General features: G+C 39.9%; 1 protein-coding gene across 7 annotated transcripts; it reads right to left on the bottom strand.

The window, feature by feature from the left end:
* Positions 1-112: 112 nt before the first annotated feature.
* On the bottom strand, positions 113-27,115 carry LOC109914196 (nuclear receptor coactivator 5-like). Of its 7 annotated transcripts, none has more exons than XM_048605551.1 (12): positions 27,002-27,115; positions 26,068-26,125; positions 23,777-23,841; positions 23,393-23,440; positions 21,759-21,830; positions 16,260-16,336; positions 11,570-11,699; positions 6,439-6,638; positions 4,445-4,683; positions 3,886-3,951; positions 3,539-3,730; positions 113-965 (listed from the first exon to the last, which is right to left on the bottom strand). In XM_048605551.1, exons 3-12 carry the CDS (start codon positions 23,833-23,835, stop codon positions 954-956), a joined length of 1,095 nt encoding a protein of 364 aa, XP_048461508.1. In that variant the 5' UTR covers positions 23,836-23,841; positions 26,068-26,125; positions 27,002-27,115; the 3' UTR covers positions 113-953. The 7 variants fall into 7 exon arrangements, with proteins under 7 accessions (XP_048461508.1, XP_020369357.2, XP_020369356.2 ...); XM_020513768.2 differs by having other exon boundaries at positions 4,402-4,683; XM_020513767.2 differs by having other exon boundaries at positions 4,402-4,683; positions 27,030-27,094.
* Between the last annotated feature and the right edge of the window lie 32 nt (positions 27,116-27,147).

Below are 27,147 nucleotides of genomic sequence, written 5' to 3' on the forward strand. Positions count from 1 at the left end.
GAATAAGAACACCATTAACCCTATGTTTTTCCTCCTTTCAACCAAAGGGATTTGCTTTAAATCAAAACTCAACGTAGTATACTGTACTAAATGATTTACATGTGCAAACAAATGCATTACAAAGAAAAAGGGGAACCTTTATTAAGTTCAAACACCTATGTATTCTTCAGTTGTTACAGAAGACATCCCTTTACTTTAAAATACTATCATATTGTAACACACTGAGAACTAACGCTTCTGAAGTGATTGTGGAATTTTCTCCCTCCTCCTGCAAAATCATTAGAAACTTCATTTAAACAGGTGTATATCAATACATTAAAGAAATTTAATTACTTTAATTGGGATATACTGAACATATTGTTTGTCATCAAATCAATGCAGCACTGTTACAATGCTCAGTACAAAAAAAGCAGTTAAGTGAACAGTTGTACAAATCTGGCCAAGATAATACTGTACGGCGATTTTACTCAACTTGCTTTCAGCAACACAAAGGTGCGCATGTCAGAGTGCTTTGAGACTCCATAAAAAGGTATCACCATACAATAAAATCTTTAAAAAGTTCTCATAAAACAGAATGGAGAAATGTTTTAACAAGCATCTAACAAATGAAACAACCACTGTGAAAGATACATTTATCAAGGTTTTCCCAACCCTTCCAAAACCATTTATGGCGACATTTAAAAGTTACAAAAAAATGGTCCTTATACATGACATTGGGCATACACCTTCAAAAGGAACTTTAACTGACAATGGGATCTTTCTAAAATACTACAGTTCACAACTCAGTCTGAGAATATTCAAGGTGTTCGTTGTATTCGTTCAGTACAATATCTTGGACTTCCGGTGCTCTTCAAACAATGTTTTGTCGGATATACAAACTCCTCTCTAAAGCAGTGTGCATTCTGATGTGTTAAGTAGTGCTCCTTACTGCAGCTGGAGTCTAGCACCTAGTTTTAATGGATGACCTACAATAAAAGAAAAAATATTTACTTCCTGTAAAATAAAAATCACACAGTCTAGTAACAAGTTCATGCTGCACAGTTTAACAAAATGCTTGGTTTTATCTTTTTTTTAAAAAATAGAACAATCTGACAGGAACACAGAGCAAGCTCATCCATAAGAACATAGACAAGAGTCAGCCATACAACGCGAGTAAGATGGCAACTGAAATATATCTTAGCCATCTTCAACTTCTCCCTGCCCCTCACCATTCCTTAATTCTCAGTGTCCAAAAGTGCAACCTTTGTTGCGAATATATTGGATGACTGAACATTTACACCACCTTGGGTTAGAGAACTTCACAACACAAGAAATTTCTCATCTCTAACGTGTCACATATAGAACGTACATTTCACCCAAAGGCAAGTATATCCTTCCTTGTGCAAGGAGACTAAACTATCAAGTATTCCAAGGTGTGGATCACCAACATCCTATAGTAAACAGCCCAATGCTAACCCAAACTCCATACACTAAACATTTAATATTTCCCAATGATGTAGTCCATTTGTCACCTCATTTCATCTGCCCCATCCTTTGCAGCCTGCATGCTGACAACTTCGTTTTCCACTCAGCTTTGCATCATTAACAAAATTGGACATGTAACACCTCAGCTAATATTGATTGCAAATAGGTGGGGCACAAACAATTATTTCTGCCACATTCCTACTGGTTATAGCCTGTTAGAGAAAATTTAGACGAACTCAAAAATGATCCATCGAAATTTTGTCACGGTTGATAACCACAAGGAAAACTTTTATAGGATCAATTCCAAAGACGAATTTTGCTGCCATGATTTCCTTTAGATGTTCTTGGTTTCATGAATCATTTCAATCTGTATCCACATACATTTCCTCCTATATGCAACAAGTGAATTCTTTCTGGATGTTGCAGAAATTGTGCTTTGCCTCTATTCCATGTTAGTGTGCTAGTCCATTTATGGTCACATTTGTTCAGTTCAGAATACGTATTTTTCCTGCATTTCTTTAAAAAAGGGATAAATTTTACTCTGCTGACACACTGCAGAATATTATTTAATCCACTTTGCTTCAGCTATTCCTTCACATTTCTAACTTTAAAACAGATGACCCCCAGTGTTTGGTACATATAAATTAAAGATGTGACCCAAATCTTTGGAAATTCAGAGCATTGGAAATTGGATGCAAGTTGGGAGATGCACATCATGACCCCATGTATGCCTTTACACGCATTGAAAATACCAAAGAGGTTTAAACTTCAGTTGGGCTGTTTTCCACTGCATGGGACCCTCTGCAATTGTCAATGACTTGGAACAGACAGACTCAAGTTACCTGGAAACTTACCTAGGAAACATTCTGCTCCAACCCAATGGTCTCAATGTGGACTTTACTGGCTTCAAAATCTCCCCACCCCGGGCCTCATCCCAAGACCAACCCTCCCTCTTGTCCTTGTCCCCGCCTCCTTGACCTGTTCATCTTCTTTCCCACCTATCCACTCCTCCCTACTCACTGACCAATCCCCACCACTATCGACCTGCTATAACCATCCCACCTACCTTCCCAAGCCCAACCCTCCCCCCTCTTTATTTCAGAGCTCCCTTCCCCTCCCCCATTTCTGAAGAAGGGTCACAACCCGAAACGTCAGCTTTCCTGCTCCTCTGATGCTGCCTGGCCTGCTGCGTTCCTCCAGCTCCACACTGTTTTATCTCTGACTCCAGCATTGGCAGTTCTTTCTATCCCATTCTGCTGGTTAGTACTTGGTCTAAAATCAGATTAGCTAGAGTTACTCAATGGAACACCAAAACTGATCCCTCGCAAATCAACCCCACAACCTGACTCAACCGCCCCATGTGACAACACACACATCCATTCTCTTACTGAAAGACTCAATACTTGCTTAAAACAGCTGTCAGGTGGCACTGTCCTTGAGCTGTTCATAAAAACTGGACTCTTACCCTGGCAGAAAATATGACTAAAACAGCCCTATGAAGTGTTTTGACTTTTATACCTTCCATGACACAGTAAAGGATACCATAAATACATCTTGGAAATGCCAAGTTAATTGCTCTGAACAAAATGGTTCATTTTCAGTTTTACAATCTTGCAATGCTTGAAATTACAGCGAGCTTTGTTTTAGGTGGCACCTTGTGAACTGGCACTCTTGATAAAGCAAAAATTATATATCCGAAATACAGGAAGTTTACTGTATTATCACAATCTCCAGGACGTCCAAGTAGTCAGTGAGGGCGCAACTGAGAACGCTGTGTGCTGATCAGTTTTATTTAAGGCAAAGTTGCATTAAGTGATAGATGCTGTAAATAAAGTATAACAATGATGTGAATACCTCCTGCATTACATTTCTATTACTTCAAATGCATTTTTACATTCATCATGGAGGTCCACATAATCAATTGGAATATTCAACCAACCAGTAGACTCCTGGTCCCATAGGTTATTAAAAGAAGTTTGCGGTATATACAAGATATTAGGGAGAATTCAGAATGCAGTATAATACCGAGAGTTGGCTGGAGGGGAGGGGTTTAAACAAGTGAAGAAATGTTAACCTGGAGCAGGCAGAAGAGCCCTGATTGGTCGATCACCCAAAAGTGGAGGTTTTTTCTGAGCAAGAGGAGCATGACCCAAAAGGGGTGGTCTGCCTGGTGTCGGAAGGAGGGGTTTAGGTTTGCTGGAGGGCTGTGGAACACCGCTAACATCATAGTAACCTTCAGTTCCGGTGGTTTGTTGAGCGAGAGAAGCTGTAAAGTAAAAGTGTAAAACATTAGTGCATATTAATAGACAGCTTGCATTATCTTAATTCAGACCTCTTAAAAACTCAATTCCATAAAAATGTCTAAACTAAATAATAGCCATATCAAACATTTCACTAAAAGTTTGAAATATGCTCACTTACGATCATGTGGCCACTGATAAAGCTCAGTTCCTCCTTCCTGATAGTTTTGCCAATTACTGTTTGCTTCTGTGAAAACACAAGTACAATATGTCAGACAACCAAATTCCAAATCAAGTTTGTAACAATTATCAGAAGTAGCACATTTGAAAGTATGCTCATAAATCAAATTCCAAAATTTTGAACCACATCCGTAAGGCTACATGTAGTCATCTTGAAGCCAGTGGGTTTTGGAGCCGGTAACAGAATTATTGCTGCTTTGCCAATCTGGCAGCTCCTTCATTGACAATGCATTGGTCACATTTGTAATCATTAGAAGTTCAACCAATAGTCAGATTTTCCTAGTTTTGTATTTAACTATTGCTCTAAAACCTCAAGGTTAACAGAAACAAAATGCTTAATACTGATTTTCAGTTTAAATTGTAAATGCAAGAAATAAAACAATTTAAGAAATAGCTGATAAAGCGAGTTCCATCAGTATGAACTCTGTGCAGGCAGAATTATTAACTCTTAACTAACCTCCTTCAAGGGCCTCTTTTCTTTTGTTCAAATAGTCAATCACCTTTTGAAGCTCCTCAGCATACAGATGCTTTCCATCACCCAGCAGGAACAGGAGGTGTCGAATGCTGCTGGGCACAACATGACTTTCATCGTAAGACTCACGATGAAGATAATCATCTGCCAAATTAGCTGCTTTGTGTGCAATCTCAAGACGTTCTTTTTCCAGAGTTTCACCAAAAATGCGTTGGTGTTCACGTGAAATCAGGTCCAAAGCATCTTCCAAAGGCATATTACGATGTTCTGTTCAAGAAAGGTAACTTAATTGTTCATCTGATATGAAAGCTCTTCATTATGTTAAGTAAATAGTCAATATATTCTGCTAACTTACTAGAAAGGGTTCAGTGGATAAGCTGAAGATGGTATTTTTGGGAGGAAAGAAAGATGAAAATACAGAAAGGGGAGTGAAATAATTAAAGAGGAGGAAGAGAAGAACCTAAATATGCATTTTTTGTGGTGGTGGTGGTGGGCGCGGGGGAGGGAAAAGAAAAGAGTTTTAATGCTTTATGTAAAAGATTTAGGTTATATGCGCCTTAAAGGAAAAGCAATTTGAACAAGTTTTGGATCTGTGCAACCATATTCAGCCCACAAGCTAGCTATGATATAATTGCTACATGCCTCCAGCTCATTTAGGTTGGGCACATCAGTTGTAAGTTAAGCCTGGCACAGATCTCAGAAGCAAATTGAAGTGATAATTTGTGTATTGAATACAAAGGATGTTATCTTGATAATATTTGAGCAAAGTAGAGATGAAACAATGATTTAAGTACACATTTTTAGCACCCGTAATTAATATTGATTTTTAAGTCTAATTGGAAGAGTTAAAGTTATCTTATAATCCAAGCTTTGAAGTATCAAGCGTAACCCACAGGAAAAAAAGTTTACTGCCCTTCAATCAGGAAAGACAAAACAAAATTAAAACTTCCTCTAATAACTGCCCAGTGATACCTAGCACCCTGACCACATGAATACAGTGAGTCTGAGAGCAATGGATCCGAATAGACTCACTCCTCAGTAAACTCCAACTTCAGTCAGGTAATCAAAAACCAAGCACCAGGAAAAGGAAGAGTGCTTCACTGCCAGAAGTGCCAAAGAATGGGAAGAAAATTTCCTAAAAATTGAGGTATTCTTTCTTAAAAGCAAAAACTCAACAGCACTTTTTGCTTGCCTTTCGAAAAAGAAACAGTTGTAAAAACCAATCACAAATATTTTTTGAGACAACAAGGTGCAGGGCTGGATGAACACAGCAGGCCAAGCAGCATCATAGGAGCAGAGAGGCTGACGTTTCGGGCCTAGACCCTTCATCAGAAAAGGGGGAGGGGAAGGGGGTTTTGAAATAAATAGGGAGACAGTGGGAGGCGGATAGAAGAGGGATAGAGGAGAGGATAGGTGGAGAGGAAACAAACAGGTCGAAGAGGCGGGGATGGAGCCAGTAAAGGTGAGTGTAGGTAGGGAGTTAGGAAGGGGATAGGTCAGTCCAGGGAGGACGGACAGGTCAAGGGGGCGGGATGAGGTTGGTCGGTAGGAGATGGAGGTGCGGCTTGATGTGGGAGGAGGGGATAGGTGGGAGGAAGAACAGGTTAGGGAGGCAGGGACGAGCTGGACTGGTTTTGGGATGCGGTAGGGGGAGGGGAGATTTTGAAACTTGTGAAATCCACATTTGATACCATTGGGCTGCAGGGTTCCCAAGCGGAATATGAGTTGCTGTTCCTGCAACCTTCGGGTGGCATCGTTGTGGCACTGCAGGAGGCCCAACAAATATTTTTTACCAAGTTTACAAATAAACAATTCCACTAAAACGCTTTTGAAAGAAATATCTCAATATGATCACACAATGAACGCAGACATTTGGGAAAACATGATTTGGTTCATTTTAAAACATGACCATCAAATTACCTAGGAATACGACTATACAAAAACAAAATGAAAACAAAATACACTTTTGGGCCATGCACCTCAAGAATTCTACAAATATCTTTATGGGTATTGTATATGTACCTTTGTGACCGGCATACAAAATAATCACTGTGCAAGAAGAGAGAGACTGGTGTTCTCCTCCAACGACGACACAAAAAGGGGAACCTTCTTCTCGAACATCTTTCAAAGCAGTATCAAGAGCCAACTCTAATTTAAGGTACACAAGATCTACGAGAAGCCCCAGTTCTTGGACTCGTCGTCCTACCAGTTTGGCATAGTCCCTTAAAATTGAAAGAGTGGATATTTTCCAATTAGATGCTCAAATAAGATCGGTAACACTTAAAGCTGCTAGTAATACACACAATTACAATTTTTCACAAATCAAAGCCACAGAGTAAGACCCTAAAATAAAAATACACGAGGACGAGAATGTTTTTGTAAACAAAGATTTAAAAACGTAGCTGCTTTTTATTCACCCCATTCACGCCCTCAATCTTGTATACACCTCAATCAGGTCTCCCCTCAACCTTCTCTGCTCCAAAAAGAAAACAACCAGAGCATACCCAGCTTCATGTTCCATCCAAGGCAACCTTCTGGTAAATCTCGTGTGTCCCTTCCAGTGCAATCACATCCTACATACAGCTCCAACATAACCTTTCTGCTCTCATAATCCATGTCTTGACTGATCAAGGAGGGTGTCCCATATGCCTTAACCACCTTACCTGCCCTACGAGCTTCAGGGATTTGTGGACAAATATCATAAGATCCCTCCCCTCCTGAGCTCCTAGTGTCCTTCCATTCAAGCTTGCCTTATTATTTCTTCCAAAATGCATCACCTCACACTTATCTGACCAATACATCTATATTCTTCTGTCATCCAAGACCTTCCTCCTCACTGTCAACCATTCAGCCAATCTTCGTGTCATCTGAAAACTTATCCCCCACAGACACAGCTGCATCATTTATACACATCATGTTTATATATATCATGAACAAGTGACCAAGCACCAACTCCTGTAGTATGCCACTGGACACTGTCCTCTGGTAACTCAAAGCCTTCTACCACCATCTTGTGTCTCCTGCTAAGCCAATTTTGGAAAAAACTTGCCAAGTTACCCTGGATCCCATGTGCTTTTACCTCTTTGTCCCTCTCCTATAAGGGATCCCATCAAAGGCTTTGCTGAAGTGGTTACCAATGCTTTCAGAAACCAAACTATATTTTGCCACAAGCATTGTAAACAAGAAATTAGTCAGTTTAGTAATTTAATATAAATAATGTTATTTTCTTAAAGAACAGCTCGAATACAAGGACAATGGAGGGCTATAGCTTCAACTTTGAAAACACAAAGCAACGTTAAGTCGCTGGGCATCCAAACTCCAAAAACAACATGGCAATGAATATCGAAGGTATGGTAAATTGGCTGGTTAGCCAATTAAGATATTTTAGTCTAGAACAGACACTGGTGGAAAACTGTTTTGAAGTTATATAGAACAGAAGCAATGAAGATAGCAAATTCTGATATTTAGACTTCAAATTAGGTTGTCCTAAACATAGATGTTAGCAAGGTCTTCAACAAGGTTCCACATAGTAAACTGGTTACAAAGATTAGTTCACATGGGATCCAGGAAGAGCGAGCCAAATGGAATACAAAATTGACTTGACGGTAGGAAATACAGGGTGGTGGTAGAGGGTTGTTGTTCAGACCGGAGGCCCGTGACCAGCGGTGTGCCAAAAGAATTGGTGCTGGGTCCACTGTTGTTCGTCATTTATATAAATGATCTGGATGAGAACATTGGAGGCATGGTTAATAAGTTTGCTTATGGAACCAAAAATTTGTGGTTTAGTGAACATTGAAGAAGGTTATCGAAGAGTACAACACGACCTTGATCAATTGGGCCAGTGGCCCGACGAACGGCAGGTGGAGTTTAATGCAGATAAATGTGAGATGTTGCATCTTGGTACCCAACTCAAGGTAGGACTTACAGTTAATGGTAGGGCCCAGGCGAGTGTTGATGTACACGCTTGCCGTCATTGGTCAGACTGTCGAGTACAGCACTGGGACGCTATGTTACAGCTGTACAAGAAATTGGTGTGGCCACATTTGGAGTACTGCAATTCTGGTTGCCCTGCTATAGGAAGCATATTATTAACTGGAAACGGTTCAAAAAAATTTTTACAAGGATGTTAGAGATTGGAAGGTTTCAGTTATAAGAAGAGGCTGGATAGGCTGGGACCTTTCCCCCGGAGCAAAGGAGGCCGAGGAGTGACCTCGTAGGAGGTTTATAAAATCTTGAGCACATAGATAAAGGTGACTAGTCAATATCATTTCCCCAGGGTAGGCCCGTTGTTTAAGGGAAGAGGATAAAGATTAAAAAGGGACGTGAGGGCAACTTTTTCTTCGATTGGCATGTACATGGAACAAACTGCCAGAGGAAAGAGAGTAGGGTACAATTACAACATTAAAAAGACATTTGGACAGGTACAAGGGTAGCAAAGATTTAAAGGGATATGGACCAAACACAGACAAATGGCATTAATTCAATTTAGGAAGCCTGCTTGGCATCGACGAGTTGGACTGAAGGGCCTGTTTCGATCCAGTATGACTATATGACTATTAATTAGTGTCTGGCCTGCTTCAGCACAATTGAATTTAAAGCTAATTTCCTGCGCAAAAACGAAGTCAAATGCCAGCCATTAGATGAATCGAGACAAATAACTTTCATAATGGAGTAGATATGCCAATAGTATTAGAATAACCCTTAGACCGATGACAGAAACCAAAGGCATCCCAATTGCCCAGGTTGACCACTTTAACATTATACAAAGTTCAGCTTGCACATTTGACAGTGAAATACACAATTGATATGAACTGATTAGACATCAGTAATCTGTTACATTAACCTCCAGGCATCCAAAGATCAGAATATCTAGGTTTTGAACACTTCACTGTAGTATCACAAAATACAATTTAAACATGACTCATTTCACCATCAAAGCCACCTCATTCTTCCAAGTCCCAGGTTATACAACATGTCTCAAAATTCCTGAAAAATACCCGATAGCTTTCCCAGTCAAGTGATTGATAGTTACTTCAGAAGTAAATTTCACAGCTGTCGTTATCATAGACATCCACTTTAAAAAACTAAATCCCACTCCCTGGCTCTGTAATTGTGAAATGCACCTAGACAATGTACAATGCAGTCACTGAAATGAAATGCATAACCACACCAAATCCCAAAGAATGCACAAATATTGGCACAGCCAGTATCAGCTATTGCAGGGTACAACATTTTCTTAAAACAAAAAAAGAGAGCAGCTTCTCTTTGCACTAGTTCTAACTACAGCACCGAAGGAAGTACAAACAAATAATGTGATTCAGAAATAGCTACTTGCAAAATACAAAAATCCAAATTCCTTTTATTTATTCATCCAGATGATCAACATTACAAAATATTCTGCAAAGTCCTTTATGGAAAGATTTGGTTTTCTGCTCTATCAATCTTGCTGTTTAAATATTGCCAGCTCCATATGCATCACTAAGAGACTCAATGTTGATGAGTTCACAACAAACTTTGCTTCTAGTTCAACCTCATTGCTCAAACCATTGATTAGTTGACTTAAAAGGTGACAAATAAGGAACACTGCAACCTATGATATGAACATCACAGGAAAGACAATGGCCCAGAGTTAGCAGTCAGAATAGCAGTGAAACAGTTGGCATGAACCACCTTCATTACTTGGTAAAAACTGATGGACTGTACATCTGCATATGCAATTAAAAATGGATATCTAGAAGTTTTGTTAGTGATTCCTTGCTTCTTCAATATAACCTATTAAGTCTTGAAGGGTGGAAATCTCAAACAACGTGAAGTGACGTGAATTTCACCTTTTTTGCTTCTGCTTTCATGGACACAACCTTTCAAAACTTGTTGAATGAGGTGTAACTAGATTTAAACAGCATATTAAAGTCATAATTGCTATCAAAAATCCGTGACACAGAACATTCTCTCTGGAACCAAAACGCTAATTTTGGTCATGAAATGATAAGCCGCTTCATTATTAATTAAAAAAAAAACTTTTTTTTTTACAAAGTATGATATTGCAGCTTCAACCTAAATCTCATGGGTATGTTCCAATTCTTAGTTAAGTCTCTAAAAGGATCAAAAACTGAATAGTCCTGGCTTGCTGTCTCAGAATCTTTCAATGTGATTAGCTGCTCAGCCTGCTTTCTAGCATTACTGTTGCCAGATACTGAAGCTTCTCTTTCTGGGACACCAGAAAGAATGCCGGAAAACAAAACCCACGCCTCTCACATCACTGGATTGTTCGAGACAGATTTTTCAGAGGCCAGTAGCAAGCAATGACACCTTGCCACTGACTGCAAAATCTGGATCATTGTAGCGAGGGTCAGTGAACATCTGAATGGTTTCAGACAATTCTGAAAATGATGCACTACCACGACACAACCTTTTACACAGACAAGGGCATTTTGTTTCAGTTCTCAACACGCAAGACAGTTAAGGTATGAAGATTCCTGTTGTGTAAGGTCCTACCGATTGCCCAATTTCAGATCTAACATATTTTGGTATAAAGGTCCTAGATTTTATCCATGATCTTTAACAGGGTTAGACACTGCTCCTTTGGGTTAAACGGCAGAGAATTTGTTGGGGTTCGAATTCATTTGCACTTGAGGCATCAGAGATATATGCACAAATAAAAATTTGGCACGTGTAAACATATGATCAGGTCAGACCAAGTTAGCCTCCACTGTGATGCATTTCCCTAGCTCACCAAATTCTAACAACCCCTTGGTTGAAGTTTCATACTGCAACTACCTCCTTTGGAGCTATATTTCAAATCAATACCTCACGACAGGCAGTGAGGGGGGAAAACTGAAGATCCTGAAGGAAACTGCTCAGTTTCTTTAAAGTCTTAAAACACATCAAGGTTTTAGGTGCAATGAATTCTATACATTTCTATGAATAGAATTGGAGATAATCATTTTCACGCACAATATCCCTAACAATGATTAAGAAAAAGAGTATGTGCACATTCTTCAAATGAAATCACAGAGCGTTATTTTCTCTGGTTGAAGTCTGGCACCAAATCAGTCTCAAATTGCAGTCACAAACCCGAGCAGGATAGAAATTTGTAGGGCGTGGGTTTGCAATATCCAAAGAATAACAAAGTAACAATCCCAAGGAAATTTACCCCTGTTGCTTGCTTAGTGCTATAACTACACAGTCAGCATGTTTTTCTTTATTGTAGTCATCCTCTATCTCTCTGTAGAACTGCTGATAAAGCTCATCTCGGCGACTGTCTTCTTGTCTGCAGCTGTCTTCTGTAAACAAAAATGTACAATGAAATAGTTAAACAATTTAAACAGAACAGTTTCATTTTTGATGTGAAAATTTGGTCTGACATTTATATTTATTTTTTCTTGAGCAGTGGATACACTGAAGCGTTTTGCCAAGTATTTTCAGCTTAGTCATTCTTGCTACTCAAGGAATGTGGCAGCCATTTTGCACACCAAAAGCTCTCTCATATCAATATCTAAATAGCCATAATTTATTTTTGTGTTGCCATTTCAGGGATATATATTGACTAGTACATGAGTAATACGTCTTCCCAACAATACCTCTCTTCAATATAGTCTAATGGGATCATCTACTTTAGAGCACAGGGCATTATTTAATCCCTTACCCAAAATACATTACCAGTGGCAGTGCTGCAATGGAGTATCAGCCTAAATGGCTGTGCACAAGTCTTGGAATGGGACGTAAACCCACAACCTTCTGCTTCAAAAGGCAAGAGTGCTACCAAATGAATCATGACCGACATGTCTTGGTACGTGTTTCAGAAGTATGCTGATTAATCTTGTAGTGGGGAAGAAATTTCTGTTAGTTGCTTAGATTAATGCAACATGTAATGTTAATCTGATGTGCCTTGAGGTTCTTGGAGAAATGTTGAATTTTAAATAATATTCAGCCTCTCATTTGAAATATTTTCATGCCTAAATAAGTGTTTCAAAATAAAGCAAAGTACCTCTTCACATATTTACAATCTGCAATTTAATGAGCAAATCCAAGACAACTTAACTTCAAAGGAGTTGGCAATTAATCTACCTTCATGTTAATATCTACCACCACCACTTGACTTCCTGCTGTCGGGAAATTATAATTACATACTGCTTACGTAATTATTGACATACAAACTTCATAATCAGGCACCTTGGTGACTTTGTGCCCAGACTGAACAGCGATAACAAAAAAAAATACAATTGTTCTACATTATTTTTCCCTCAGGTTAAGTTTCTCTTCCGGGTTAGTTGTCATACTGTGACTTGTGGGCTGGTGAAGATCACCACGATGACCAGCAGCTACAGCAGTTTGATAACCGATACCAATGAAAACTCTTAGTAGCTTCATGTCTAGCACTTGTGGCAGAACCTCTCAATTTCAGTCATCTGCAAAGCTGTTCCATACAAAGACACCCCATCTGAAATGGATTTGTTTGCCACACGCTCTTACCTTTCATAAGTGGAAGAATGCTGGTAACTAATTAACTTATTGCATCCTCCTAACCTCGTTGTGTCCCAGTAACTATGTAAATAGCATATTTCCTTCTTTAAAGGGCCTCAATGTTTTTCTTCATTTGTCAGCAGAACTGACAATTCTAAGTTTCATGGACTTTTCTGCCAGTCAAAACAAATGTAGAGCATTAAGGTAAAAACAGCTACAATTTTAATCAATTTAGTCTCTTAAATCCCAGTCTCAACCTAAATTGCTCGATTCAGTGGGCAATTCTACCAAATACCTGAACCAACAGCACCAAATGGAAGCATATCGCTCTGAAACCAGTACAATGGAACATGCTGTTTAATGCACCCGGTCTGGTAATCCAAGCAGTACAACTGACAGAACTTTATCATCTATATTAAATGACATTGTCCTTTAATGAGTTCAACCCAGTGAAGTATTTTCTGTCTAGAACCCCAAAACACCAACAATTCACAACACTGTTTCCCCATGTGGGGCAACTTAAACCCTGACACTTCAGGGAGCAGCAGTTCCACAAGCAAGTCAATCAGTAGATGTCCATGTTGGAAACTCTGTTCCACATCTGATCCTAAATCCCACTGTTCGAAACCACAGAACCCCCTGCACTGATGAGCACGTCTACCCTTAAACAAACCATCCTCCCAACTGAATAAGATCATAAGAAATAAGAGCAGTAGGTCATTCAACTCTAACAACTCACTAAGACTGCTCCACTATACAATAAAATTGTCTCCTTTTGTTGTTGCTTTAACTCCAATTTCCTGCCAATGCTCAATTCCCTTATAGATGAAAAAATTAGCTCATACTATAATTCATTAATCACCTCAACCTCCATAGCTGTATCTGAAAGAGAATTCCAAACACTAAAAACCGTCAAAAGAAATTTCTCACCTCAGTCTGAAATGGGAGAGGTCCTATGTTTATTTATTTATAAAATGCGGCTCCTAAATTTAGGTTCCCACGAGGAAGTGCAGTATTTTCATTACCCAGCATTGAACCCATAATCTGAAAAGGTTGCATCTTTCAGTAATGCTCTCCACAGAATTATTGGTCCTTCATTCTATTCTCACTGCAGATGTGTAAACAGATGTGTATTTGACCTTTCTAAAGACTTAATAAAATCCTTCATATTGTTAGTCAAAGGTAATGGAATTGATGGCATATTATTGAACTGTTTAAGTAGCTGCACAGCTAGAGTCCGATTAGCGGTAGATTTTAAAAAAAAAAAAATCAACCTGGGAGATGTTACAACACACCCTGTGCACACTACCACTGTGCCACAACAGCCCTTCTGAAATGGGCGAGTATTCTAATTGGCAGAATGTGACTACCTGTGTCTGCAAGGGTTTATGTTCAGACCTCAGCTATTCACTGTTTATTAACAGTTCTGATAAGATGAGCCTCATATACAAATTCACAAACGCCACAAAGATAGGCAACATTTTGAGTAGTTTAGATGCATAAAACTGCTACAGTATAAATAGATTAATAGGCAAAATCCTGGTCAATGCATTTCAAAATTGGAAAATGAGAAGTCAGCAACTTTAGAAAGGTTAGAACAGGGCAATTTCTAATTGAAAAGCTAGAGACAGTGGCATCCAAAGGACCCTTGTGCCTGAGTGCACAAAGCAATAGAATGTCACAAACACATGTAAAAAATAACATTAACAAAATGCTGTCCTTTATGGAAATATTGTTCAGGGAGGCATCATGAATGGTCACACAGCACTGGAGGGAACCATTTGATCAGCCATGTTTATGTTAACCGTCTACAGCAGCAACTCAGTTTGTCTTTCACTTCTTTGCTGTAGCCAACTTTATTTTCCTTTTTTGATAATTATCCATGTGAAGGTTATGTTGCAGTTAGACAAACCCTGGTTATAACCATACCTGAAGTACTGAGCAATTCTAGGTACAAGACTAGAGGAAGGATATCTTGGCTTCAGAATTAGACTTGAACTCCAGGGGTTAAATTACAAGAGTTCCAAGTCTTTAGAGGAACGAGTGGGTAGACGAAAACTAGTTTTCCAATTATGGAATCGAACACTTGGGAGCAGAGTCTAATAACTAACTTTACAAGAGTGAAACAAGAAACAGTTTATCTGCAGTGAATGATAAAAGTTTGGGAACATTCTTTCCACAAAGTGACACAACAGCTTAACTGTTCCTTTTAAATCTCGGCTTAATGAGAGGTATTGGGGAGCGGAGGGAGGGCAGAGGTGGAGGGTCCTTGGAGCTGAATCTCAGCGAATGCTACAAAAGGCTTCAGAGGCTAAATGACCAATGTGGCAAAAACCTACTTGAGAAAGGTTATTTGCAGAGAACCCAATGATTCTAAATAAAATGCAGGCAAATACTCTTGGCTGCAGCTCATTAACAACCAGCTCAAAGCATAGGAATAGGGACAGAAAAGAGCATACAGGGAAGGAAAGGAAGAACTCTGTCAAGAGTGGAGGGGGATGGCAAGAATGGGGAGATACAATTGGAGGCACCCAGAGTGGAGAAATATCAATGACTGTTCCCTATTATTTCAGCAATCCGCTGAACCTCATCCTCCTCCTAGCATCTTCAATCACCCCCCATTTCATCATAAAGTTACATTTGGTAGAATCTTTCCATCTGCTACACCCTATGGGTTACCAGCAAATTGTTTTCAAATCTTTCCCCTGCATGGAACTCCTCTGAACATTTCACATTTATGATGGAAGTTGGCAAATTAAACTGGTCTCCTACCAACCCTTCACGTAATGATACATCTCTTTCTATCCAGTTCCTAACCTCCTTCTGCAATGCCCCAATCTCCAAACAGATACTAATTCTACTCATCCATACCAGTTAAAAATAACAACAAAGATAATCATAAGCCCCATTTTTGTCTGACAATTGCAACTCATCTTGACTCGAGTAAAAGGTCAGGGAATCTTTTAAGGAACATATGGTCCTAACAAGGGATCAGTGATGAATACTAAAAGGCCCTCAAACTAACCCAAATAAAACATGTCAAAATAACACTTGCCAAATAAATGTCAAGACGAGGATGTTTACCCACACAAGTACTTATATTCATGTAGACTTGACTACTTTCATGTAATCAAACACCTTTTTTAAAAATTGGTAAAAGTCCCTCTGCAGTTTTGTATTCATTTGGGGAGTCAATTCTATTGTTGCTTCCTAAATAATCCTAGCTGTGACATGAAATAAAACACTATTAGCAAACATTCTAGACAGCAGCAGCCTCAACATATATAGCTTTACTTGCTTTCAATCATTTTACAATGAGTTTGTATATACGGCAAACATTTTGCATGCTACAGCAAGCAGATGCTAATGATCAGATATACCACTCCAGGTGTAGTTGTAATCCTCTGTACTGTAAGGTTCAGTATAGCCACCATAATATTCCAACACTTCCTGAGTCCTGAAAAGCAAGAGAGAGAACAGCAAGTATAGATATCCAATTTGCACCGACTTATACAATTACCTAGTTTGTTTTCTTTTAGCAAATATATTTTCAAGTTTGAGTTAAATGACAAAAACGTGATTTGGAACACCAGTAAAAAAAAACATTTTGCTAATGCAGAACAATCATTTACAGGCTCCACTTCACTCAGGAGCAGGTACTCAATTTGGATAAAACTGAAAAAATGAAGACGTTTGGTGGTTAAACATCATTTTCCTGAGGAATTTGGGGTCAAAACAGTAGTTGTCCAGAATAGTGAGATGGCCATTAAAACGGCCACTGGCATTTGTGGTGATGCTAGCTGGCCCCAAAACTTCTTTTCCACACAGTCTACCACACCCCTCTTCTTTTCCCACTCTCCTTCTCAAGGAAAAATCCGAGATCAAGCCACTGATGCCTGATGGGATTGGATGCATGCAAGAACAGTAGCTGGTATTCAAATGTTTAAATTGCCCAAATGTTAAGATAGCCACACACACTTAAGCCTAGTAAGATGAATTCCTGCTTGCAGCCCTGTTGGAATGGAAAGATGGGGCCTGAGCACTGGATAGTGTTGTGTTGCTTCCTGTTCCAATGTTTGTATATGTTTACGATGAGATCAACAGTACACAAAAGTAAGATTTATGCTTCAGTCATACATGGCATTGGTAAGATCACATCTTGAATACTGCATGCAGTCTTGGTCTCCTGTTTTTAAAGGAAGGATGTAACCTCATGGGTGCCATTCAAAGGAAGTTTGCAACTGATATACTGGAATGAGCAGGTTGTCTTACAAGGATAAGACAGACAGGCTGGGTTTGTTTCCATTCGAGTTTAGAACATTGAGGGTGACAAGATCCTGAACAGTCTTGCTAAGGTCAACGTGGAAAGAATGTTTTCATCTTGTCGATCAGTCCAGAACTGGGAGCAGCATTTTAGCAGCTGCCCTTTTATGGTAGAGATATAGAAAGGTTTTTATTTGAGGGTTGAGACACTTTGGAACACTCCAAAATGGACAAGAGGTGGGGTCACAATACTTTTAAAGATGATTAGATTCTTGTTAGGCAGGGAATCACAGGGTTATTTGGGGTAGACAAGCATGTAGAATTCCAAACACAAACAGATCAGCCGTGATCTTGTTGAATGGTAGAGAACACTCAGGAGCAGGTACTCAATTTGGATAAAACTGAAAAAAATGAAGATGTTTGGTGGTTAAACAAGTTTTTCCTGAGGAATATGGGGTCAAAACAGCAATTGGCCACAATAGCAAGATGCTCAACTTCTGCTCCTATTTTGGTCTACTTCCAATTATGAATAAAGGTGGATTTGGATCTGGCTTTGCGCATGTGCCTTCCTTGTGCTGCCTGGGGACTTCAGTCAGTTGGGAAAACAATGGAAGGCAGTTTGCAGACCTAATACAAGCAAAATTTACACTCATGTGCAGCCATTAGAAATTCATTGCAATGCCTTCTGAAAACACTTCGGAACTTGTAACTAAAAAGGAAAGCACTTAAGAAGTCTTCATAAGCAGCAAAGTGTAAACCTGGAAGTTTAAGTTAGACTATTTAATGCCAAATCGAAAATGGAATAAAGAGGGGGGGAAATAGATGGAATTAAGACAGATGAGAGAGATAATTGGTTCTTAAATTTTATGGCTTTAGTTTTCAAGACTCCATCTAGAAGTGTCCTCCATCGGTAAATGATTCTGAGAGCTATTTCTTAATTAGTCCTAAATATGATTAATTAGTTTGAATCTGACTCTACAAGTCAAGAACCCCAAGGATAAAGCTCAGAATCAAGTAATAGTCCCAAAAATCCCCGATCCATGTTATAAAAAGTAAACCGAGTTGTTAAACCATTTAACCGTGAACTATTCATAAGCCTATAAATTATCATGAAATGGAGGGTATGGTAGATCAAGTATGCTGACTCCACTAGATCTAAATAGAATATTATAATACAATGTCCATTTGACATGCAAAGGTTGCAAGTAAAATAAATTTGGACTGCTATGTGCCTTTATGAGTAAAGTTATTAACAGCCACTAAGACCAAAAATTAACAGTAAGGTCAAGTAAAATTATCTGCTCTGCAATGGGTTGCAATGTTTCATGGGTTTTGACTGGAGCAGCAAGGAACTAATACAAAAATCATTCGAAGTAGAAAATAGTGCTCCATTATTTACATGTGGAAATACCAAAATTCACACCCAAGATGAAAAGCAAACAAGAACTCAGGAGGGTGTGTTGCCTCCCAGGTGCCAGGGTCCAGGATGTCTTGGAGGGGCTGCAGAATGCTCTCAAGGGGAAAGGTGAGCAGCCAGAAGTCATTGTGCACATTGGCACAAATGGGATTGGTAGAATTAGGAATGAGGTCTGCAGAGTGATTATAGGCAGCTAGAAAAAGAAAGAAAACCAGGGCCTCAATGGTGGTAATCTTCAGATTACTTCCGGTCCCGCGTGCTCGTGAGGGTAAGAACAGGAGGATATGACAGATGAATGCATGGCTAAAGATTTGGTGCAGGGATTCAGATTCTTAGATCACTGGGATCTTTTCTGGGGCAGAGGTGACCTGGTCAAGAGGGACAGGTTGCACCCGAACTGGACAGGGGCTAATATCCTGGCAAGCAGATTTGCCAAGGCTACAGAAGAGCGTTTAAACTAGATTGGCAGGGGGTGGGACGCCCAAAGTAGGGAGGCAAGTGGGAGGCTGGGAGGAGATACAGTAAGCAGAAATAGCAAGTTGAAGAGACAAGTCAGGCTGGAAGAGGACAGGGAATGAGGAATGCCTTTTGGATTATATTGCATCTATTTCAATGCAAGAGGGCTGACAGGTAACAGTCAACGGGAATTAGACGAATAAGTTTGCATGGAGATTGCAGAGGCCTGCAGGAGCAACAGGGTTGTCAGAGTAGGGCATTTTAATTTTCCTGGGACTGCCATAGTGCCAAGGGTTTAGATGGGGTGGAATTTGTTACATGTGTTCAGGAACATTTCCTCAAGCAGTATATAGAGGGTCCTACTCAGGGGAGGGGCAAAACCCAATCTGCTGTTGGGAAATAGGACAGGACAGGTGACGGGGGTGACAGTGGGGGAGCACTTTGGGACCAGTGACCATAGTTCTAATAATTTTAAAATAGTTGTGAAAGGGGACAAAGCTAGTCCACAAGTTCAAGTACTGAATTGCGGCAAGGCAAATTTTGATGGAATTAGACAGGAGCTTGCAGGAAGTGAATGGAGTAGTTTGTATGCAGGCAAAGGGACCTCTGACAAGTGGGAGACCTTTAAAAGTGTGATTGCTGGAATTCAAGGTCTATACATTCTTGTGAGGGCAAAGAGCAAGGTTGGCAAGAGTAGGGAATATTGCATGACAAGAGTTATTGAGGCTTTGACCAAAAAAAATATGGAGGCATGGCTCAGGTACAGGCAGCTGGGATCAAGGGAATCCCTGGAGGTATATGGGGGATACAGAAGTTTACTGAAGAAGGAAATCAGGAGGGCAAAAAGGGGGCATGAGATAGATTTGGCTGAGAAGATTAGGGTGAATCCAAAGAGATTCTTTAAAAGGAAAAAGGATAACTAGAGAGAGAATAGGACCGCTCAATGACCAAAGGGGACACGTATGTATGGAACTGCAGGAGATGGCAGAGTACCCAAATGAATATTTCTCCTCTATTTACTGCGGACAAAGACAAGATGACTTGCGAACTTGGAGAAGTTAGGGGCGATATCTTAGGGATAGTCCAATTCACAGGAGAGGCGGTGTTGAAAATATTGGAATGTATGAAGATGGATAAATCTCCTGGTCCTCACCAGATATATCCAAGAATCCTGCAAGAGGCTAAGAGAAGAAATTGCAGGGGCCTTAGCTGATACATTTGCATCATCGTTAGGAGCAGGTGAGGTTTCCGAAGACTGAAGGGTAGCAAATGTTGTGCCCTTATCCAAGAAGGGCTGGAAGGAAAAACCTGGGAATTATAAACCAGTAAGCCTAATATCTGTGGTAGGTAAGTTACTTGAGAAAATTCTGAGGGATAAGATATTCATGCATTTGGAAAAACACCGTTTGATTACCAATAGTCAGCATGGCTCCGTACATGGGAGTACAGAGCTAACAAATTTGTGACAGTTCTTTGACGAAGTGACCAGGAAGGTTGATGAGGGCAGGGCGGTAGACGTACTCTATACGAATTTCAGTAAGGCCGTTGATAAGGTTCCACGTGGTATGCTGCTCTGGAAGGTTAGATCACATGGAATCCAGGGAGAGCTGGCAAATGGATACACAATTGGCTTGATGGTAGGAAGCAGAGGGTGATAGTGGTAGGATGCTTGTCGGACTGGAGGCCTGTGAATAGTGATGTGCCTCAGGGGTCGGCGATTGGCCTATTGCTGTTTGTTACCTATATCAATGATTTGGATGAGAATGTACAAAGCATGATTACTAAGTTTGTGGATGACTCTAAAATAGACAGCATTGCAGACAACGAGGAAGGTTATCAGAAATTGCAGCAAGATCTTGATCAGCTGGGGAAGTGGGCCAAGAAATGGCAAATGCAGTTTAATATATACAAGTGTGATATGTTTTATTCTGGAAAGTCAAATCAAGGGGGGTGCTTCACGGTGAATGGTAGGGCCTTAAGGAGTGTAGTGGAACAGAGGAACCTTAGGAGTTCAGGTGCACGAATCTCTGAAAGTGGAAGCACAGGTTAGACAGGGGATTGAAGGAGGCTTTTGGCACACTGGCCTTCAGTCAGGGCACGGAGTATAGAAATTGGGAAGTAACGTTGCAGTTGGACAGGACTTTGGTGAGGCCACACTTGGGAGTATTCTGTTCCGTTTTGGTCACCTTGGTATAGGAAGGATTTTATTGCACTGGAAAGAGTGCAGAAGAAATTTATAAGGATGTTGCCAAGTACTGAATTATAGGGAGAGGTTGGACAAGCTTGGATTTTTTTCTTTAGAACGTAGGAGACTGAGGGAGGATCTTACAGATGTGTATAAGATCATGACAGGCATGGATAGGGTGAATGCATTCTGTCTTTTTTCCAGGGTTGGGGAATCAAGGGCGAGAGGGCATCAGTTTAAGGCAAATGGGGAAAGAATACAAGGGAACCTGGGGGGCAACTTTTTTCTTTAACACAGAGGATGGTACGCATATGGAATGAGCTGCCATTGAAAATGGTTTAGGTGGGTACATTAACAACATTTAAAAGCCCTTGGACAAATACATGGATATTAAAGGTTTAGAAGGATATGGGCCAAGTACAGGGAAATGGTATTAATATGGATGGATATTTGGATAGCATGGACCAGTTTGGGCCAAAAGGGCCTGTCTCCATGCTGTCGGACCCTGACTCTATGACCATCATCACTGGGATCACCAGAAAGTTATTTATCTCACACCTGTAGGGATCAACTCTTTCAACGCCCAAAGGTGATCGGTCTTGCTCTAGATCTTGCCAAGTTGAAAGTATACTATGAAGAACATAAAACAATAACCAAGATAGTTAACTTTCAAAATAAAACCTTAAAACTAAATATCCTAGATATCAATACCCAAGAAATCCCTATTTAAAAACAAGACCTACAGATGACTCCGAAAATATCATGAAATGAAATTGTGCAGAAGTCCCAAGTTAATGAACCTCATTTGGGGTGGCAATGATGCACCTCAAACAAGTTCAGAGTACTACTGGAAGGTAACGCAAGAATAAGTCAAGCTTCCTTAATCTTGTTGACCCTTACTGAAATTAAACTCATGCATGTTCAATTAAAAACAAGTCAAGTCGAGTTGCAGTAGACCCATTATCGAACAGTGTTCTGACACATTGACCAGGTCTAGATTTGGAGCGAAGCAAATACTGTTAATTTGAGCCTTCAAGTGGAGGCATGAAACGCGAGTAAAAATTGGTGAATAAGCAAAGTACCATTGAAGGTTTTACTGAATTCAGTTGTATCAAAATACTTACAGAAATAACAATCATCCTCAAACGTGATGCAATACAAGAGTCTTTTGTGTTCCCGCAATGGGAAAGCAGAGGATAAGAATTATTATCCTCAATGTAGTTATAACAGAGCATTCACAGAAAATTCTTATGTTGCTCATTGAAAAATCAAGCTGCCAACACAACCTTTATAAAAGCTTATAATGCACTATATATGCAAATGATTTCAGCACAACATCATAGAGTCATACAGCACTGAACCGGTAAAACTCGTCCATGCCGACTGTTTCCCAAACTAAACTAGCCCCACTTGCCTATGTTTGGTTTGTATCCCTCTAAACCCTTCCTATGCATGTACCTATCTGAAGGTCTTTTAAATGTTGTAACTGTACCTGCATCTATTACTTCCTATGGCAGTTCATTCCACATTTGAACCACTGTGTAAAAAAGTAGATGCTCAGTTCCCTTTTAGATCTTTCTCCTTTCACCTTAAAAATAAGCCCCCTAGTTTTGAACTCCCACACCCGAGGGAAAAGACTGTCACTATTTATCTTACCTACGCTCCTCATGATTTCATGAACCTCCAAAGTCAGCCCTCAACCTCCAACGAAAAAAGTCCCAACCTATCTTTATAACTCAAACGCTTCAGTCCCATCAACATCTTGGTAAATCTTTTCAGAACCCTCTCCAATTTAATAATATCCACCCTATAGCAGGACATCCAGAACTGTACACAGTACTCCACAAGTGATTTCATCAACATCTTGTACAACCTCAACACGACACCCAACTCCGATATGCAATGGTCTGAACAATGAATGCAAACGTGCTGAATGACTTAACCCCTTATTGTCCACCTGCGATATAACTGTCGAAGAATTATGTATCTGAACCCCTAGGTATCTCAGTTCAACAACACTACCCAGGGGCCTACCATTAACCATCTAAGTCCTGCCTGTGTTTTACCAAACAAAACCTATCCCTTTTACACCACTCAGTCTTGGGTGAATTGGTGTCCCACATTCCAGAACAAAATGTTACTGCAAATGCAATTGGACAATTTTTTGTTATTCCAGAATTAACTTTTCATACCTCGGTAAGGATTCTCTTGGAACATTGTATTCCGCTGTTGCATATGAACTAGAGAAGAGAGCAAAAAGAAAGTACAAAGTCAATCTCTAGCCCTTTGCTAAAATCTTCTTCCATAAATTAGCTTAAAAACCTCACTCTTTGCGCTACTGGAGAGTAAAATTCAGTCAGTCAGAAATTCAAAGATACAGCTAAGTTAACAGTTGAAAATAGGCAATATGGATTCATTTTTCAGAATATACGCTAATTAATTTATAATTACCTTTACTAAACCAAGTTAGCTTAGTGGTTTGAGTCCTTAATCCAACCAACTTTCATTGTAGGACTTTTTCAGCACCAGCTATCAATATCAATCTAAATATCTACACCTTAATAAATCATCCTTACCTTCCATCTGGGCTGGGTCTGTGTGATGGACCTCCCCTCGGTTTTATCCAAGTAGACATCTTTGCCTACGGAAATAGTAAACCAGCTAATAAACTAATGCACTGTTTCAAAGATCTAACAATCTGTTGGCATATGCTTCATTTGGAAATTATCCACTACCCTCAATTCTTTTTGTTCCAGTAGAACAATACTGTAATTGTAGGGGACCTACGCAATATCAAAATGAAGTTTAGCCAAAAGCAGGATATTAAGCAGTGTAATACGTCCAGGGATGCAAAGGTTCCAAAACCACTTACAAACAAACCCTCCCTATTCCTTCAAATAAATTGCAAATATCAGACATAGCAAATACCTCTGCTTGTACTATATAGGAACAGTATGAAGTTGTTAGTGCTGCAACATCTTCCCAACCTAACAATTATGGTATTTCTGTCTTCTGCAACTACAGTGGGTGACTAAACAGTGATCTAAAATGAGTACAGCATCAAGCAGGATTTTCCAACAGCAAAATGCTATCTAATTATAAACCTAAACAGGATGATAGAACATACAGATCACTGTGTAAACTTTTTGACATAACACCAAATTACTTAGTGTATCAAGACACAATATCTTCATTTTCCGTTTTCATTCCTTGTGCTAGATACTTAAGAGGTACTTGTGTAATACATACACCCTAAATTCCATGTGCTAGGCAAGTTAAATTCAACTGTGAGATAGCAAGAACTGCAGATGCTGCAGTCATAGATAACACAGTAGGTCAGGCAGCAGAGTGGAAAAGTTGACATTTCGGGTGAGGACCCTTCTTCAGAAGTGAAGAAGGGTCCTGACCCAAAACATCAATTTTCCTACTCCTCTGAAGCTGTCTGACCTATTGTGTTCCTCCAGCTCTACAATGTTTTACCTCTTAAATTCTGTATTAGTTTTGAACTCCCAGCCAAGAATATTTTGGCAAATTTCAAACCTTGGGATACCACATAACTGGGAGCATTTGCAGCTTATTTTTGCATTATATTTCCCCAATCAGTTTTGGTTTGAGAACACCTTCAGGTATTTTACTTACCAATACTCTATAATTTACATAAATCTCAGTCAATTGAACCTTTATCAGTCTCTTAACCCGCTTAGCCCTATCCAAGACTGGTGTCCAATTCTAAACAATCCTCCCTTCTCTGTATTTCTCCTCAAACCCAAACCAAAATGTTTTGAAATCCGACTGCAGGCAGCCCTTCAATTTTGACTGCTAACAAATTTAGACTCAAGTTCTGATTTAAGCATCCACACCTGTAGTAACACCATGACCTGTCTTCTCTCTTTTCAGATGCTAACTACCGTGACTTTCAAATAGTTTCAAATATCCAGTTTTAGCTGATGGGAGTGTGGGAGGAAAGCAGCATACAAAACAACCTAACTTTGAAATAAAAATTTTCATATTATCATGAACATTGTCGCAACCTAAGATTATTATCCAGAGTATAACACGTATTTGCTTGAGCATATTAGTGTCTTAGACATCATTTATGGCACAGAAGCCAGTTAAGCTTATGCCAACTCCCCAGAGCACATCAGTCCGTCACATGCACAGTTGATCCCACAGCCCCACAAGTTTCTCTTTCAAGTGCTTCATGCATTTCCTTGACTGTTTCCATTTTCATCACCCTCTTGATTAATGAATAAACTATTAACAAACTTCACCAGATACTAACAGATCACACGTGGAAAAACTATCCCGCTACCCTCTTCAACCACCTATTACAGTGACAATTAGAACAGTGATAAACAGAATCTTCAAACATGAAATGCAGTTTACAATTAGGTAAATATTTCCTTTTATATAAAAGAAGCAAACCTCAGTAAAACAATTATGTTGAAACTCTCAGGAAACTGATCCCCCTGAAGGTACTTATGCAGAATGGTACTTCCAAACAATTTTCAAGTGCCTAGGCAATCAGGTAACAAAAGCCAATCCAGCGTACACTCATTTAAATTTCCTGCACCATCAAAAAAAAACCAACTTTAACTACTCAAAAAATGTAAAAATCATTCCATGTCTTGTTTAAAAGTAATTGTCTTCACTAATGTATTAAATATCTTGATAACCAAACTTGAAGTGATGTCCAGGCAAGCACCTACCGTAACCAGATTAAAATACAAGGTTAAATTTTAAATTCATGTTACGTGAAAATATTTCATTCGTCAGTGTAACTTCAAGATTATCAAAGGTATTTCTACACACCCTCCCAAAACAATTGAACACAATCTAAAAGATTAAAACTATAATCAGAACTCACCCGTTAAGGTAATTACAAATAAGGAGAACTTCTCAATTTATGTTGCTGATACTTCAATCTTCAAACGATGGAAAAAGACGAGATTAACGTAGTCACAGAATGGAGTTTAATAATGCTAATTTACCCTTTCCCCTAAGTTAGACAGACCCAAGTGTTCCGAGTGTTGTGCGTTTTTATTTCAAATCACCAAAATTTGCAATTGTTGGACTTGTGAAACTTAACATCTAAAGCACATTTCTACATCGATTACACATTTTAAATACGAGTGCGGAATAGTAGGAAAATCGTTGACATTTTGCCTCTAAGTGTGCTAAAAGATATAAAAAAAAAACAACCCGTGCAATCCAAACCGTGTGTAACGGCGCCGCTTTGGGATCTGTTTCTCGGTGAGTTTTGAAAACTAACCACAACACCGGTGGGGTGGGGGAAGAGAAGAACAACCCCTGGGAAAACGGGCGACTTCACAACATGGCCTCCGATTCGGGGGCCAAATAAAAGTTTGGGATGACAGAGTCTAGTCTCCTTCGGCCAGGCAGATTTAAATTAACCGGAACAGGGGCCTACTAGGCAAGCCGGCGGCAGCCTGGAGTGAAGAAGCCGGCGGCCGGCCAACTAACTATCCGGGCGCTGACAGAACCAGCAGTCCCAAGGCCTCCCTCCGCCAGGGGCCCCCGGGGCCTCACCGCCACCCAAACCGAAACAAAGGAAAAACCTGCCGTCAAAAGTAAAACCCTGAGCGGGCGCTGCGAAACCAACCAACCAACCAACTAAATAAATAAATAAATAAATAAATAAATAAAGCCAGCAGAAAATGGATAGGCCGGTTGAGGGAGATCCGGCAGAGATCCACCCTCCTCCTCCCCCGCTCCCCCGCTCCCCCGCCAACCCCGGGGCAGCACTATCCCGGTCTCTTCCTCTGTGTCCCTGCCGTCACCTCAGATTAAAATGAAGCCGCGATTCACCTCCCTCTGCTCTCAGTCGGTTCGGTCAACAACCCGGAACCGGAAACACCCAACTCCGTCTCTCCGCAACTACTTCACCTGACCCCACCCTGCGACCAATCAGGACCCCATTTACATG

The sequence above is a fragment of the Rhincodon typus genome, chromosome 15, assembly GCF_021869965.1.
Source record: "Rhincodon typus isolate 14 chromosome 15, sRhiTyp1.1, whole genome shotgun sequence".
Lineage (NCBI taxonomy): Eukaryota > Metazoa > Chordata > Chondrichthyes > Orectolobiformes > Rhincodontidae > Rhincodon > Rhincodon typus.

Coding starts and splice junctions, on each gene's coding strand:
- LOC109914196 (XM_020513768.2), bottom strand. CDS start 23,835: ATGTCTACTTGGATAAAACCGAGGGGAGGTCCATCACACAGACCCAGC. Junction 6,639..11,569: donor GCACTAAGCAAGCAACAGGG/GTAAATTTCCTT, acceptor TTCAATTTTAAG/GGACTATGCCAAACTGGTAG. Junction 966..3,538: donor GGCTCTTCTGCCTGCTCCAG/GTTAACATTTCT, acceptor CTTTTATTGTAG/GTCATCCATTAAAACTAGGT.